At 39.8% G+C, this 18742-nt stretch overlaps 1 protein-coding gene across 1 annotated transcript in view; it reads right to left on the bottom strand.

The window, feature by feature from the left end:
- Nucleotides 1-344: 344 nt before the first annotated feature.
- shdb (Src homology 2 domain containing transforming protein D, b) overlaps nt 345-18742 on the bottom strand; it is a 29985-nt gene continuing 11587 nt past the window's right edge. The window contains exons 5-7 of the mRNA XM_014169710.2: nt 17465-17636; nt 3481-3600; nt 345-1345 (exon numbers count right to left, since the gene is read on the bottom strand). Of these exons, the coding sequence (XP_014025185.1) occupies nt 1159-1345; nt 3481-3600; nt 17465-17636 (479 nt within the window). The 3' untranslated portion in view covers nt 345-1158. The remainder of the gene's footprint in view (nt 1346-3480; nt 3601-17464; nt 17637-18742) is intronic.

An 18742-nucleotide genomic window follows, 5' to 3' on the forward strand; every position in this document is an offset into this window, starting at 1 on the left:
TATGAAGATGTTCAGTGAAAGCAGATTAAGAAATTTGTTGACACTACAACACAGTAAAGACTTGGATAACTATTATGCCGACTGCTACTCAATATAAACGTCTAAAATTTGCTGCTCTGTTTTGCTTGTTTTACTGCGGGTCATTTCATATGGAAATTGTCAGAGGCGCTCTCATAATGTCAACAAAATTTCAAGAATAAAGTTCAATATGGGGCGTTAACACGGCAGCCATTCTAAAACCTGGCCCAACTCTCTATATGGCTCTGGATAACACCAAGGACAAATCTACAGAATCAGAAACTGCAATACTCGTCTTTCCACATGATACACAAAGCAGACACTGCTCTTTAAGAAACCATTTATTGTTTTTACCACAGGTGAAACGTTTGAACACAGCAGGTAAATGAGAAAACATGTCCTATCCATAATTATACATCAGCGATGACAAAGTCACTGATTACAGTATGAATATCCAGGTAATAAGAATGATCATTGAACCATAACACCCATTATCATTGTGATTTGGCCATCTCTACTGAAAATGGTGCTGGTCAACTACAGAGCACTGCAACCAGGCAGTGAAGGTGTCCAGACATACAGATCATTATGACAAACACATGGAAACAGTAGTACAATTAGACACAGCCCTACAGCTGCTGCTACAACAGCCATACAGTGATGCGGGTTTGACTTCCAATTTGTCAACATGAAGCAGTGTCAAATAGGATTTACTCAACAGTACAGAAAGTATCAAATCAACAGAGGTGTGTTTGTGTGAGTACAGCCAAGTTTTCCTTGAGACTGTCAACCAGTTGGGCAATACTAGCTCAGTGAGAGGCTCATTCTGCAACAGTTAATCCAGATAGCATCCCAGGTACCGAAGGTGCCGGTATAGTCCAGGTATTGCATTTTATGTGAATCTGTTCCCAAATCAGAGAGAGTTGGCATCATAGAAACAAGAAGGCCCGTGAAGGTACTGTACTGACAAGCCAGCAGATGCTGAATCCTCAACAAAATGCTGAATCCTCAACAAAATAGTCCAGTCCAACTAGAGCACTGGCAGCCTGATTGACTTGAATATCGAAGGGATTTACCCAATCTAAAGTCAGTGTCCAATCACAATGTGACCCAGGATACCAGGAACAGAGTCCCTGCCAATCAGAGGGTCTGTACGAGCACGGGGAAGAGCAGAGACAAGTGTTCGGCTCCTCTGATCGGTAGCTTGTGTGTGGTGTAGAAGTGGATGACCTCTGGGATGGTGTCGAATGGCAGGCTGTTCTGCCCAAGGACATACTTCCCATCCTTACACTGGCTGAACTTCATGTGCATGAAGCCTTGGCAGCTCCTGAGAGAGAAGACAGCGTGGGCAGAGCACGGAAGAGTCATGGACCACATCATATCACATAATGACACAGTGGAAGGGACAGGGCTGAAATACAGCCTACTTATTTCTGGCATTTTATGAGGTATTTCTCATCAAGATTTAACACCATATCGTAATGTATGACTAGAAAGCAGAGAGGGAATGGGGGGGGTGATACAGTATAAATGAGTGATGTAATGGCATGTAAGAGAAAAGACAAAAAAGAAAGACAAAGAAGATGAAGGGATGAGAGAGAGAGGGGGGAGCGATACAGTACTAGCAGTAGAGCAGAGCGGCACCTCCCCTTTAAGAGCAACCAGCCCATCATGATGGATGTCTAATTACAGAAGCAGAGAGAAAGACAAGGGCTCTAATTGGGGAGCTACATTTAGTCATTATTACAGTTAGCAAAATCAACATTAAAGACCAGGGAAATCTGTTGTTCTACACAACAACAACAAACAGAACCAGTATCGCTAAACTGCTAGCGCTGTTTTGTGTGTGTACTTTAGTGTAAACTATCAAAATAAAGAAAGTCACACACTCCATGTATAAACTCCCAGTCAATTGATTGGGTATTTACCAACATTTCGGCATCACTGTGCCTTCTTCAGGGTAATGACATGAATACTTGAACCAGGTTATGTAGACAAACAGTGCAATTAGTGCAACCAATGACAACAGTGAGGGGTGTGTCATAATGATTAAGTTAATTAAAATTATTTAGTGAAACTGTTAAAAAAATAGTATATGGCATATTAAATATATTACACTATTGTTATCATGTAGAAACATAATGGAATATTGTACATCATATATATTGTACATCACATAATTTCGTATTTAATTTCATATTTGTTACATGTAATCTTTTGGTTCAACCTTAATGTACTTTAGTGCACATCAACCATCAGGAATGAAAGGTAGATTTTGCATTAAATAACCACAGGTCACTGACAAGCTGTCAGAGTAAAATCTCTTGAAGAGACATGGTCTGATCTCTATTTATATTGGTGTGATGCTGGGCTGTCTGTCAGTCTGTTTCCAAGCCGACTTACTCTCTGCACCAGGTATCAACTAGATTCAACAGTGGGCAATTTCTGGAGCGGATGGTCGGAACATAATTACAAATAATTTGTAGACTGCAATTGGCCACAAGAAACCCAAACATATTTATTTGACTAAAACACAATTTCAAACTTTGCTTACATTTGTATACAATCACGTGTCTCACTCTCTATTATGTGTGCAAATACTAGGGAACAGATTCCAAAAATTGCGGGAGTGGGGGGCACCAGTTGGGGAACCCTGCTCTACTGGTTGTCTCCCTCACAACCATTCAGAGAAAAGATCAAACCACTTCTTCTCTTGACCCCTGGAACCTCCTATTGTGAGACGAGGGCCACATACTGTCGCTTCACACAATGCCATCCTTCACTGTTAACATCTGTGTGTGAGAGAGTGTGAGTGTGCGTGTCCACTCACTCACGTGCACCTGTTTGTGGCCCACCGAAGGTGATTCATATTCATGACTGATGTGAGAGCGGCTGATGTGAGAGCGGCTGATGTGAGAGCGGCTGATCTGAGAGTGGCTGATGTGAGAGCTAGAGTGTGCTCTCACTGCCTGATTACCTCTCAGAGAGAGAAGAAGGACCGTGGGGAGGGACAAAGGAAGGGAGGGAGGACAGGGGGACAGCGATGGAGAAAAGGTTATGGATCAAGCTAGTAATTAGAGAGAAGAGATTTGTCCAGATAAGCAGTATGCAGAAAGAGTATTGAGAGGAAAATCAGTGTGTCACTGATCTTCGGTGGGGGTGAGGGAGGAGAAGAGAGAAGAGTAGGGGAAGGAGGAGAGGAAGAGAGACAGATTGAGGCCTACATACAGTGAGATAAAAGATCAGTGGAGGTGGCAGCAAGTATCCTGAACCCACACAGCAGAAAAACATTCAACAGATTCATACAGTAGTTGATCTGAGGATGATTCAATAAATATTCTAACCTACTGTAATTGTTGCACCATGTGACTCAGATCAATCTGTATTTAAGTGCATTAGCAATGATTTGATGTTGCCGTTGAAATGTAAACGTCAATGGTGTGATTATGTTGAGCGTCATACCGTAGTGAGAGGGAGTAGTCGTTGCGGCTGGTCTGGCTGTTCCTCACCAGGTAGCTACACTCCTTACACAGGGTCAGAAGAGACTCCGCCTCTGAACGTGATAGGGCCCCGTGGTACCACCTGACAAACATACCACAGGGACATTCGTTTTTTTTCAATTGCTAACATGCATTGGTCACAACTGAAGTCACATTGTCAAAACTCTTCCCACAGTCAGCGAAACAGAAGTGTATGTGGACCAAACTGTGAATCATTTTTCATTGCTTTCACACAAAATGCATTCAATGACCACATTCTCTGAAATCCATGAGCTCTTTTCTCATTCATACTCCACCACCATATTTGCAGCACGTTTCCAAAACTGTTAAAAACATATTCAAAACAGAATGATGGCAAATGTCATGCATTTCTGCAGTAACCAGATTGAAACATACAGGAAATCTCAGCAGAATATTTTATAAATTCCAAACACAGCTGAAAGCCTACCCAAGTGTCCTGTTTTTAGTCTCGTTACCAAACAGACAAAAGAAGACGGCTTCGGAATGATTTAGCTTGGAAACATGGATCAAGGAAGACAGGTTGGTGGGGAAAGAAGAGTGGCAGGGAGAGGGAGAATACGTGGAGGACAAAGGAGAGGAAGACCAAGAGCGGTGGTCTCTGATGAGATAACGGCCACAATTATTGACCATGTTGTAAACCACAGTCTCTCTTTGAGAGAGGCCAGTTTAAGGGTGAAACCAAATCTGCAGCATTCAACAGTTGCATCAATAGTACAACATTTCCGGCAAAACAACAGGTGAGATGTGCATCCTTCAATGATAATTGAACTACATATTACAGTACAGTATGTTCACATTTTGTACTGACATTTTGAAATATATTGATTGTTTTGTTTTTATCAGTAGGATCCAAAATGTTGCCTCCCACAGGAGGGAGAGGCAGAACATTATCAGATGCGCAGGAAATTGCCATTGTTGACATGGCAATTGGCAACAATGCAATAAAACTGTGGGAAATTCGGGACAGAGTGTTGGCAGACAATATCACTTTTGGGAATGTGAATACGGTCAGCACAACGATAATTGCCAGAGTCCTAGAGAAACATAAAATAAGGATAAAGCAGTTGTACACTGTACCCTTTGAGAGAAACGGTGAACGTGTGAAAGAACTCTGGTACCAATTTGTTGCTCAGTTGGTAGAGCATGGTGTTTGCAACGCCAGTGTTGTGGGTTCGATTCCCACGGGGGGCCAGCACAGAAAAAAAAAAATGTATGAAATGTATGAAATTGTATGAAATGTATGCATTCACTACTGTAAGTCGATCTGGATAAGAGCGTCTGCTAAATGACTAAAATGTAAATGTAAAAAATGTTCAATAACCAAACAGGGTACATACACAGCTATGCATTATGTAAAGTACTGTAAAACTGTGGATTTATTGTATTTTAGAGAGTAATGGAGATGGAAGCCAGGCAAACTGCACATACATTCATCTTTGTGGATGAAGCTGGACACACCGCAGGGGAAGAAATGTGATTGGACAGAGAGCAACCATGGATGTCCCAGGCCAGAGAGGAGCTAACATTTACATTTACATTTTAGTCATTTAGCAGACGCTCTTATCCAGAGCGACTTACAGTAGTGAATGCATACATTTCATAATTATTATATTTTTTTTCCCTGTGCTGGCCCCCCGTGGGAATCAAACCCACAACCCTGGCGTTGCAAACACCATGCTCTACCAACTGAGCCACATAATGTGTGCAGCACTGTCCAATGACGGTTTGCTGTTACACAAACCACTCATTGGCCCCTACAATACAGAGGAGCTCATTTATTTTCTTGATGACCTACATAATCGACTTGTGCCAGCGGAGGAGAGAGGGGCAAGAAACTCCCCTACCTTCGTTGTTGTGTGGGATAATGTGGCATTCCACCACTCTGCTGCAGTCACAGACTGGTTTGCTGCACATCCCAGGATGTCAGTACTATTCCTGCCTCCATACTCCCCCTTCCTAAACCCCATAGAGGAGTTTTTCTCTGGGTGGAGGTGGAAGGTTTATGACCATCATCCACATGACCAGATGTCCATACTGGATGCCTTGAATGTGGGGTGTGGAGACACTTCTCTTGAAGACTGCCAGGGTTGGATTAGACATTCCAGAAGATACTTTCCAAGATGCATCACCAGAAAAGACATGATGTTGATGAGAACTTGTGGCCAAATGCAGGAGAGAGGGAGAACTCAAACCCTCACAGTACTGTACAGTATGAGTGATTTATACTATACATGTTGATGAGATCTAGAACCCTCACAGTACTGTACAGTATGAGTGATTATACCAGACATGTTGATGAGAACTCAAACCCTCACAGTACTGTACAGTATGAGTGATTATACTACACATGTTGATGAGAACTAGAACACTCACAGTACTGTACAGTATGAGTGATTATACCAGACATGTTGATGAGAACTAGAACCCTCACAGTACTGTACAGTATGAGTGATTATACTATACATGTTGATGAGAACTAGAACCCTCACGGTACTGTACAGTATGAGTGATTATACTAGACATGTTGATGAGAACTAGAACCCTCACAGTACTGTACAGTATGAGTGATTATACCAGACATGTTGATGAGAACTAGAACCCTCACAGTACTGTACAGTATGAGTGATTATACTATACATGTTGATGAGAACTAGAACCCTCACAGTACTGTACAGTATGAGTGATTTATACTATACATGTTGATGAGAACTAGAACCCTCACAGTACTGTACAGTATGAGTGATTATACCAGACATGTTGATGAGAACTAGAACCCTCACAGTACTGTACAGTATGAGTGATTATACTACACATGTTGATGAGAACTAGAACCCTCACAGTACTGTACAGTATGAGTGATTATACTAGACATGTTGATGAGAACTAGAACCCTCACAGTACTGTACAGTATGAGTGATTATACTATACATGTTGATGAGAACTAGAACCCTCACAGTACTGTTCAGCATGAGTGATTATACCAGACATGTTGATGAGAACTAGAACCCTCACAGTACTGTACAGTATGAGTGATTTATACTATACATGTTGATGAGAACTAGAACCCTCACAGTACTGTACAGTATGAGTGATTTATACTATACATGTTGATGAGATCTAGAACCCTCACAGTACTGTACAGTATGAGTGATTATACCAGACATGTTGATGAGATCTAGAACCCTCAGAGTACTGTACAGTATGAGTGATTATACTACACATGTTGATGAGAACTAGAACCCTCACAGTACTGTACAGTATGAGTGATTATACTAGACATGTTGATGAGAACTAGAACCCTCACAGTACTGTACAGTATGAGTGTTATACTATACATGTTGATGAGAACTAGAACCCTCACAGTACTGTACAGTATGAGTGATTATACCATACATGTTGATGAGAACTAGAACCCTCACAGTACTGTACAGTATGAGTGATTATACCATACATGTTGATGAGAACTAGAACCCTCACAATACTGTACAGTATGAGTGATTATACCAGACATGTTGATGAGAACTAGAACCCTCACAGTACTGTACAGTATGAGTGATTATACCAGACATGTTGATGAGAACTAGAACCCTCACAGTACTGTACAGTATGAGTGATTATACCAGACATGTTGATGAGAACTAGAACCCTCACAGTACTGTACAGTATGAGTGATTATACTATACATGTTGATGAGAACTAGAACCCTCACAGTACTGTACAGTATGAGTGATTATACTATACATGTTGATGAGAACTAGAACCCTCACAGTACTGTACAGTATGAGTGATTATACTATACATGTTGATGAGAACTAGAACCCTCACAGTACTGTACAGTATGAGTGATTATACTATACATGTTGATGAGAACTAGAACCCTCACAGTACCGTACAGTATGAGTGATTATACTACACATGTTGATGAGAACTAGAACCCTCACAGAACTGACAGTATGAGTGATTATACTACACATGTTGATGAGAACTAGAACCCTCACAGTACTGTACAGTATGAGTGATTATACTACACATGTTGATGAGAACTAGAACCCTCACAGTACTGTACAGTATGAGTGATTATACCAGACATGTTGATGAGAACTAGAACCCTCACAGTACTGTACAGTATGAGTGATTATACTATACATGTTGATGAGAACTAGAACCCTCACAGTACTGTACAGTATGAGTGATTATACTACACATGTTGATGAGAACTAGAACCCTCACAGTACTGTACAGTATGAGTGATTATACTATACATGTTGATGAGGACTAGAACCCTCACAGTACTGTACAGTATGAGTGATTATACCAGACATGTTGATGAGAACTAGAACCCTCACAGTACTGTACAGTATGAGTGATTATACTATACATGTTGATGAGAACTAGAACCCTCACAGTACTGTACAGTATGAGTGATTATACTATACATGTTGATGAGAACTAGAACCCTCACAGTACTGTACAGTATGAGTGATTATACTATACATGTTGATGAGAACTAGAACCCTCACAGTACTGTACAGTATGAGTGATTATACTATACATGTTGATGAGAACTAGAACCCTCACAGTACTGTACAGTATGAGTGATTATACTATACATGTTGATGAGAACTAGAACCCTCACAGTACTGTACAGTATGAGTGATTATACTATACATGTTGATGAGAACTAGAACCCTCACAGTACTGTACAGTATGAGTGATTATACTATAGATGTTGATGAGATCTACAACCCTCACAGTACTGTACAGTATGAGTGATTATACATACATGTTGATGAGAACTAGAACCCTCACAGTACTGTACAGTATGAGTGATTATACTATACATGTTGATGAGATCTACAACCCTCACAGTACTGTACAGTATGAGTGATTATACTACATGTTGATGAGAACTAGAACCCTCACAGTACTGTACAGTATGAGTGATTATACTATACATGTTGATGAGAGAACCCTCACAGTACTGTACAGTATGAGTGATTATACTATACATGTTGATGAGAACTAGAACCCTCACAGTACTGTAGAGTATGAGTGATTATACTATACATGTTGATGAGAACTAGAACCCTCACAGTACTGTAGAGTATGAGTGATTATACTATACATGTTGATGAGAACTAGAACCCTCACAGTACTGTACAGTATGAGTGATTATACTATACATGTTGATGAGAACTAGAACCCTCACAGTACTCTACAGTATGAGTGATTATACTATACATGTTGATGAGATCTAGAACCCTCACAGTACTGTACAGTATGAGTGATTATACTATACATGTTGATGAGAACTAGAACCCTCACAGTACTGTACAGTATGAGTGATTATACTATACATGTTGATGAGAACTAGAACCCTCACAGTACTGTACAGTATGAGTGATTATACTATACATGTTGATGAGAACTAGAACCCTCACAGTACTGTACAGTATGAGTGATTATATTATACATGTTGATGAGAACTAGAACCCTCACAGTGCTGTACAGTATGAGTGATTATACTAGACATGTTGATGAGAACTAGAACCCTCACAGTACTGTACAGTATGAGTGATTATACTATACATGTTGATGAGAACTAGAACCCTCACAGGACTGTACAGTATGAGTGATTATACTAGACATGTTGATGAGAACTAGAACCCTCACAGTACTGTACAGTATGAGTGATTATACTATACATGTTGATGAGAACTAGAACCCTCACAGTACTGTACAGTATGAGTGTTATACTATACATGTTGATGAGAACCAGAACCCTCACAGTACTGTACAGTATGAGTGTTATACTATACATGTTGATGAGAACCCTCACAGTACTGTACAGTATGAGTGATTATACTATACATGTTGATGAGAACAACCCTCACAGTACTGTACAGTATGAGTGATTATACTATACATGTTGATGAAGAACCCTCACAGTACTGTACAGTATGAGTGATTATACTATACATGTTGATGAGAACCCTCACAGTACTGTACAGTATGAGTGATTATACTATACATGTTGATGAGAACTAGAACCCTCACAGTACTGTACAGTATGAGTGATTATACTATACATGTTGATGAGAACTAGAACCCTCACAGTACTGTACAGTATGAGTGATTATACTATACATGTTGATGAGAACTAGAACCCTCACAGTACTGTACAGTATGAGTGATTATACTATACATGTTGATGAGAACTAGAACCCTCACAGTACTGTACAGTATGAGTGATTATACTATACATGTTGATGAGATCTAGAACCCTCACAGTACTGTACAGTATGAGTGATTATACTATACATGTTGATGAGAACTAGAACCCTCACAGTACTGTACAGTATGAGTGATTATACTATACATGTTGATGAGAACTAGAACCCTCACAGTACTGTACAGTATGAGTGATTATACTATACATGTTGATGAGATCTAGAACCCTCACAGTACTGTACAGTATGAGTGATTATACTATACATGTTGATGAGAACTAGAACCCTCACAGTACTGTACAGTATGAGTGATTATACTATACATGTTGATGAGATCTACAACCCTCACAGTACTGTACAGTATGAGTGATTATACTACATGTTGATGAGAACTAGAACCCTCACAGTACTGTACAGTATGAGTGATTATACTATACATGTTGATGAGATCTACAACCCTCACAGTACTGTACAGTATGAGTGATTATACTACATGTTGATGAGAACTAGAACCCTCACAGTACTGTACAGTATGAGTGTTATACTATACATGTTGATGAGAACCCTCACAGTACTGTACAGTATGAGTGATTATACTATACATGTTGATGAGAACCCTCACAGTACTGTACAGTATGAGTGTTATACTATACATGTTGATGAGAACCCTCACAGTACTGTACAGTATGAGTGATTATACTATACATGTTGATGAGAACTAGAACCCTCACAGTACTGTACAGTATGAGTGTTATACTATACATGTTGATGAGAACTAGAACCCTCACAGTACTGTACAGTATGAGTGATTATACTATACATGTTGATGAGAACTAGAACCCTCACAGTACTGTACAGTATGAGTGATTATACTATACATGATGAGAACTAGAACCCTCACAGTACTGTACAGTATGAGTGTTATACTATACATGTTGATGAGAACTAGAACCCTCACAGTACTGTACAGTATGAGTGATTATACTACACATGTTGATGAGAACTAGAACCCTCACAGTACTGTACAGTATGAGTGATTTATACTATACATATTGATGAGAACTAGAACCCTCACAGTACTGTACAGTATGAGTGATTATACTACACATGTTGATGAGAACTAGAACCCTCACAGTACTGTACAGTATGAGTGATTTATACTATACATGTTGATGAGAACTAGAACCCTCACAGTACTGTACAGTATGAGTGATTATACTACACATGTTGATGAGAACTAGAACCCTCACAGTACTGTACAGTATGAGTGATTTATACTATACATGTTGATGAGAACTAGAACCCTCACAGTACTGTACAGTATGAGTGATTATACTATACATGTTGATGAGAACTAGAACCCTCACAGTACTGTACAGTATGAGTGATTATACCAGACATGTTGATGAGAACTAGAACCCTCACAGTACTGTACAGTATGAGTGATTATACCAGACATGTTGATGAGAACTAGAACCCTCACAGTACTGTACAGTATGAGTGATTATACCATACATGTTGATGAGAACTAGAACCCTCACAGTACTGTACAGTATGAGTGATTATACTATACATGTTGATGAGAACTAGAACCCTCACAGTACTGTACAGTATGAGTGATTATACTATACATGTTGATGAGAACTAGAACCCTCACAGTACTGTACAGTATGAGTGATTATACAGACATGTTGATGAGAACTAGAACCCTCACAGTACTGTACAGTATGAGTGATTATACTAGACATGTTGATGAGATCTAGAACCCTCACAGTACTGTACAGTATGAGTGATTATACTATAGATGTTGATGAGATCTACAACCCTCACAGTACTGTACAGTATGAGTGATTATACAGACATGTTGATGAGAACTAGAACCCTCACAGTACTGTACAGTATGAGTGATTATACTATACATGTTGATGAGAACTAGAACCCTCACAGTACTGTACAGTATGAGTGATTATACTATACATGTTGATGAGAACTAGAACCCTCACAGTACTGTACAGTATGAGTGTTATACTATACATGTTGATGAGAACCCTCACAGTACTGTACAGTATGAGTGATTATACTATACATGTTGATGAGAACTAGAACCCTCACAGTACTGTAGAGTATGAGTGATTATACTATACATGTTGATGAGAACTAGAACCCTCACAGTACTGTAGAGTATGAGTGATTATACTATACATGTTGATGAGAACTAGAACCCTCACAGTACTGTACAGTATGAGTGATTATACTATACATGTTGATGAGAACTAGAACCCTCACAGTACTGTACAGTATGAGTGATTATACTATACATGTTGATGAGATCTAGAACCCTCACAGTACTGTACAGTATGAGTGATTATACTATACATGTTGATGAGATCTACAACCCTCACAGTACTGTACAGTATGAGTGATTATACTATAGATGTTGATGAGATCTACAACCCTCACAGTACTGTACAGTATGAGTGATTATACTACATGTTGATGAGAACTAGAACCCTCACAGTACTGTACAGTATGAGTGATTATACTATACATGTTGATGAGATCTACAACCCTCACAGTACTGTACAGTATGAGTGATTATACTACATGTTGATGAGAACTAGAACCCTCACAGTACTGTACAGTATGAGTGTTATACTATACATGTTGATGAGAACCCTCACAGTACTGTACAGTATGAGTGATTATAATATACATGTTGATGAGAACTAGAACCCTCACAGTACTGTAGAGTATGAGTGATTATACTATACATGTTGATGAGAACTAGAACCCTCACAGTACTGTAGAGTATGAGTGATTATACTATACATGTTGATGAGAACTAGAACCCTCACAGTACTGTACAGTATGAGTGATTATACTATACATGTTGATGAGAACTAGAACCCTCACAGTACTCTACAGTATGAGTGATTATACTATACATGTTGATGAGATCTAGAACCCTCACAGTACTGTACAGTATGAGTGATTATACTATACATGTTGATGAGAACTAGAACCCTCACAGTACTGTACAGTATGAGTGATTATACTATACATGTTGATGAGAACTAGAACCCTCACAGTACTGTACAGTATGAGTGATTATACCAGACATGTTGATGAGAACTAGAACCCTCACAGTACTGTACAGTATGAGTGATTATACTATACATGTTGATGAGAACTAGAACCCTCACAGTGCTGTACAGTATGAGTGATTATACTAGACATGTTGATGAGAACTAGAACCCTCACAGTACTGTACAGTATGAGTGATTATACTATACATGTTGATGACTAGAACCCTCACAGGACTGTACAGTATGAGTGATTATACTAGACATGTTGATGAGACTAGAACCCTCACAGTACTGTACAGTATGAGTGATTATACTATACATGTTGATGAGACTAGAACCCTCACAGTACTGTACAGTATGAGTGATTATACTATACATGTTGATGAGAACCAGAACCCTCACAGTACTGTACAGTATGAGTGTTATACTATACATGTTGATGAGCTAGAACCCTCACAGTACTGTACAGTATGAGTGATTATACTATACATGTTGATGAGAACTAAACCCTCACAGTACTGTACAGTATGAGTGATTATACTATACATGTTGATGAGAAAGAACCCTCACAGTACTGTACAGTATGAGTGATTATACTATACATGTTGATGAGAACTAGAACCCTCACAGTACTGTACAGTATGAGTGATTATACTATACATGTTGATGAGAACTAGAACCCTCACAGTACTGTACAGTATGAGTGATTATACTATACATGTTGATGAGAACTAGAACCCTCACAGTACTGTACAGTATGAGTGATTATACTATACATGTTGATGAGATCTAGAACCCTCACAGTACTGTACAGTATGAGTGATTATACTATACATGTTGATGAGAACTAGAACCCTCACAGTACTGTACAGTATGAGTGATTATACTATACATGTTGATGAGAACTAGAACCCTCACAGTACTGTACAGTATGAGTGATTATACTATACATGTTGATGAGAACTAGAACCCTCACAGTACTGTACAGTATGAGTGATTATACTATACATGTTGATGAGAACTAGAACCCTCACAGTACTGTACAGTATGAGTGATTATACTATACATGTTGATGAGATCTACAACCCTCACAGTACTGTACAGTATGAGTGATTATACTACATGTTGATGAGAACTAGAACCCTCACAGTACTGTACAGTATGAGTGATTATACTATACATGTTGATGAGATCTACAACCCTCACAGTACTGTACAGTATGAGTGATTATACTACATGTTGATGAGAACTAGAACCCTCACAGTACTGTACAGTATGAGTGTTATACTATACATGTTGATGAGAACCCTCACAGTACTGTACAGTATGAGTGATTATACTATACATGTTGATGAGAACCCTCACAGTACTGTACAGTATGAGTGTTATACTATACATGTTGATGAGAACCCTCACAGTACTGTACAGTATGAGTGATTATACTATACATGTTGATGAGAACAGAACCCTCACAGTACTGTACAGTATGAGTGATTATACTATACATGTTGATGAGAACTAGAACCCTCACAGTACTGTACAGTATGAGTGATTATACTATACATGTTGATGAGAACTAGAACCCTCACAGTACTGTACAGTATGAGTGATTATACTATACATGTGATGAGAACTAGAACCCTCACAGTACTGTACAGTATGAGTGATTATACTATACATGTTGATGAGAACTAGAACCCTCACAGTACTGTACAGTATGAGTGATTATACTACACATGTTGATGAGAACTAGAACCCTCACAGTACTGTACAGTATGAGTGATTTATACTATACATATTGATGAGAACTAGAACCCTCACAGTACTGTACAGTATGAGTGATTATACTACACATGTTGATGAGAACTAGAACCCTCACAGTACTGTACAGTATGAGTGATTTATACTATACATGTTGATGAGAACTAGAACCCTCACAGTACTGTACAGTATGAGTGATTATACTACACATGTTGATGAGAACTAGAACCCTCACAGTACTGTACAGTATGAGTGATTTATACTATACATGTTGATGAGAACTAGAACCCTCACAGTACTGTACAGTATGAGTGATTATACTATACATGTTGATGAGAACTAGAACCCTCACAGTACTGTACAGTATGAGTGATTATACCAGACATGTTGATGAGAACTAGAACCCTCACAGTACTGTACAGTATGAGTGATTATACCAGACATGTTGATGAGAACTAGAACCCTCACAGTACTGTACAGTATGAGTGATTATACTAGACATGTTGATGAGAACTAGAACCCTCACAGTACTGTACAGTATGAGTGATTATACTATACATGTTGATGAGAACTAGAACCCTCACAGTACTGTACAGTATGAGTGATTATACTATACATGTTGATGAGAACTAGAACCCTCACAGTACTGTACAGTATGAGTGATTATACCAGACATGTTGATGAGAACTAGAACCCTCACAGTACTGTACAGTATGAGTGATTATACCAGACATGTTGATGAGAACTAGAACCCTCACAGTACTGTACAGTATGAGTGATTATACCAGACATGTTGATGAGAACTAGAACCCTCACAGTACTGTACAGTATGAGTGATTATACCAGACATGTTGATGAGAACTAGAACCCTCACAGTACTGTACAGTATGAGTGATTATACTAGACATGTTGATGAGAACTAGAACCCTCACAGTACTGTACAGTATGAGTGATTATACCAGACATGTTGATGAGAACTAGAACCCTCACAGTACTGTACAGTATGAGTGATTATACTAGACATGTTGATGAGAACTAGAACCCTCACAGTACTGTACAGTATGAGTGATTATACTAGACATGTTGATGAGAACTAGAACCCTCACAGTACTGTACAGTATGAGTGATTATACCAGACATGTTGATGAGAACTAGAACCCTCACAGTACTGTACAGTATGAGTGATTATACCAGACATGTTGATGAGAACTAGAACCCTCACAGTACTGTACAGTATGAGTGATTATACTATACATGTTGATGAGAACTAGAACCCTCACAGTACTGTACAGTATGAGTGATTATACCAGACATGTTGATGAGAACTAGAACCCTCACAGTACTGTACAGTATGAGTGATTATACCAGACATGTTGATGAGAACTAGAACCCTCACAGTAGTGTACAGTATGAGTGATTTATACTATACATATTGATGAGAACTAGAACCCTCACAGTACTGTACAGTATGAGTGATTATACTATACATGTTGATGAGAACTAGAACCCTCACAGTACTGTACAGTATGAGTGATTATACCAGACATGTTGATGAGAACTAGAACCCTCACAGTACTGTACAGTATGAGTGATTATACTATACATGTTGATGAGATCTAGAACCCTCACAGTACTGTACAGTATGAGTGATTATACTATACATGTTGATGAGAACTAGAACCCTCACAGTACTGTACAGTATGAGTGATTATACATGTTGTTGGAATTTTAGGAATTTGTTTTTTGTTTGGACTTTTTATTATTCACAAGTAAAGTAGTATATGCAAAGATATATATATATATATATATATAAAGTATATTGAAGCAAATTGCTGCATTTCTGATTCATTCTTGTTACATATACTTTAGTACAGTCAATAAAGTGAAAAGGGTGTTACTCTTATTCTATAATGAAATACTGATTTATGTGAAAAATCATTCAAACTTCAAAGAGAAAAGTTCATCATTTATGTAATGCTCCCTGTTGTTAGTGTTTTTTAGCTCAGTGTGTTATGAGTGACTGTATGCTTTCTGAGTGAGAACTGTTACCAGTGTTATGGTCGAACGAGCTTATTTTGAGACATGTATGAAGTGTTTTGGTGGTTTGAGCGAGTTTTGGAGGTGAGATTAACTGTTTGGCCAAGATGCATGTTGGTAATACAGACTGTGTGAAGAGTTTGAAAAAGTGTCTTCAGTATTGACCGATGCTTGTTAGCGATTGAAAAAAACTGTAATGGAAAGGATGGAAGGAGACCAGCAGCTCAGTGCTTTGTGAAATACTAATGGAAGTGAAGGGCAAATTACGGTATATTATTTTCATGATGCAGGCTACACAGACGTGTTAATAAAGTGATGTGCAAATATTTTATTGTCACCATTGCTGGAATGCGTTTGCTGTGTCATCAAATGTGTTTTAACAATCTGTTCCTTGTCACTTTAAACAAGCATTATCTCCTTCCGTCACGGTTTACTAACTAAGGGCAGATGGCGCAGGGGTCACACAGACCAGACCATGCTCACTCAAACCCAGAGATGAGTGGGGCTCTCCAGTGGATCCTGTAACAGCCCTTAAGAGACCACCAGGAAGAGTAATGGACTACCCACTCACACTGTGCTCACTTTATGCCTACGGCATTGTGTACACGTGATTGATTAGTAGACCTGTTCATTCATATATGGAGAAACACACTTTATTCTAATGATATACATGTATAAAACAAAACAACCATATTTTACATTCTACTGTCATGCGTTCAGTTTTACTGTATAGACAGAGCAATAAAACCCAAACCAGAGATAGCAAAGTACACAATAAACTGTCATTACAAAAGAAGAGTACAGTACATACACTTGTTTCTCCAGGGGCAGGGTGGGGTCTACTCTCTCCCCCATCATGTTGTGGGGGTCAGAGCAGGGCATCCGGAACTTCATACCCCCTCCTGCCAGGGGACTGGACCTGGGAGGACGCAGGCGCTCCGTGGGCGACGAGGACCGGTCCCACTCGGCACCATCAAACTGTACTGTACAGAGACAGAGGGTGAGGATAAATATTAAAAGAGAGGGGGAGGAGCAAAAAAGAATGAGAGAGAGTCAGGCTTGGTAAAAATAGAGATACGGTTGTTGGTGCAGAGGGCAAAGGGTGCCATAGGATAGAGGACAGACAGTGTTTCTACTGAAGTGGTCCACAAAGGAGAGGAGAGCTGGTAGTACAGATCTGACTGGGTGCAACTTTCTCATCATCCAGTGGCTGGCTGGGACTGGGAGATGCTCCAGAGTGACCTAATACGACAAGGCATGAGAGGGCCACATAGCACAGGGAGCTTATGGGTAGTGGTGGGGAACGAGCCCCGAGGGGCTGCAGTGCTGTGTTGAGGGAGAGAGAGAGCGCAATGTGTGGCGACAGGCTTAAAGCTCATCATGACCCAAATGCTTTATGAGACCAATCGCTGTGCGTTACCACCAGCATCTACATTAGCCTACGTGTTGCCAAACCTAGTGGTGGGTTGTTAGGTCACTTGACCCAGTGATGTGTGTTAACATCATACAGAAAGCAGGCAGGGCAGATGCAGGACACTGGGGGTTCAGGCTGGGGGGTCATAGGGGGTCAGGGAGGGGGTTGGGGGAGGTCTTGTTCTCCTGGATGAGAGGTTGAGAGGTCACCTTGCTCTCTGAGGGGGGTTGGGAGCTCCTCCTCCAGCTGCTGCCCCACTGGAGGGGGCCAGGGAAGCTCAGCCAGCTCTGACATCTCTACAGGCAGGCAGGCAGAAAGGAAGAGAAAAATATATATGGAGAAGTGTGTGAAAGGACGATAATATAGAGAATGTGAAAGTCTTGGTGAAAATAAGTACGGAAGGGAGCGTAGTAGATGTGGCATGTCCGGTTGACAATGAGGTGGACTGTGTGTCAGGGACAGGGCGGACAGTGAGGCAGGAGCCAACCAAATTAGCCCAATTACAAACCGTGGCAAGTAACCACGCAACACATTACTGCAGCCTCAATGGCAGAAACACACACACAAGCTCACACAGAATCCTCCATGCCTGTGCTACACACCACACACACAGTGAAACAGGATTACAAAACAAATGAAGGGAAAGGGGGCTGACATCTTAATGATCTGACAAAA

Source organism: Salmo salar, chromosome ssa23 (genome assembly GCF_905237065.1).
Source record: "Salmo salar chromosome ssa23, Ssal_v3.1, whole genome shotgun sequence".
Taxonomy (NCBI): Eukaryota; Metazoa; Chordata; class Actinopteri; order Salmoniformes; family Salmonidae; genus Salmo; species Salmo salar.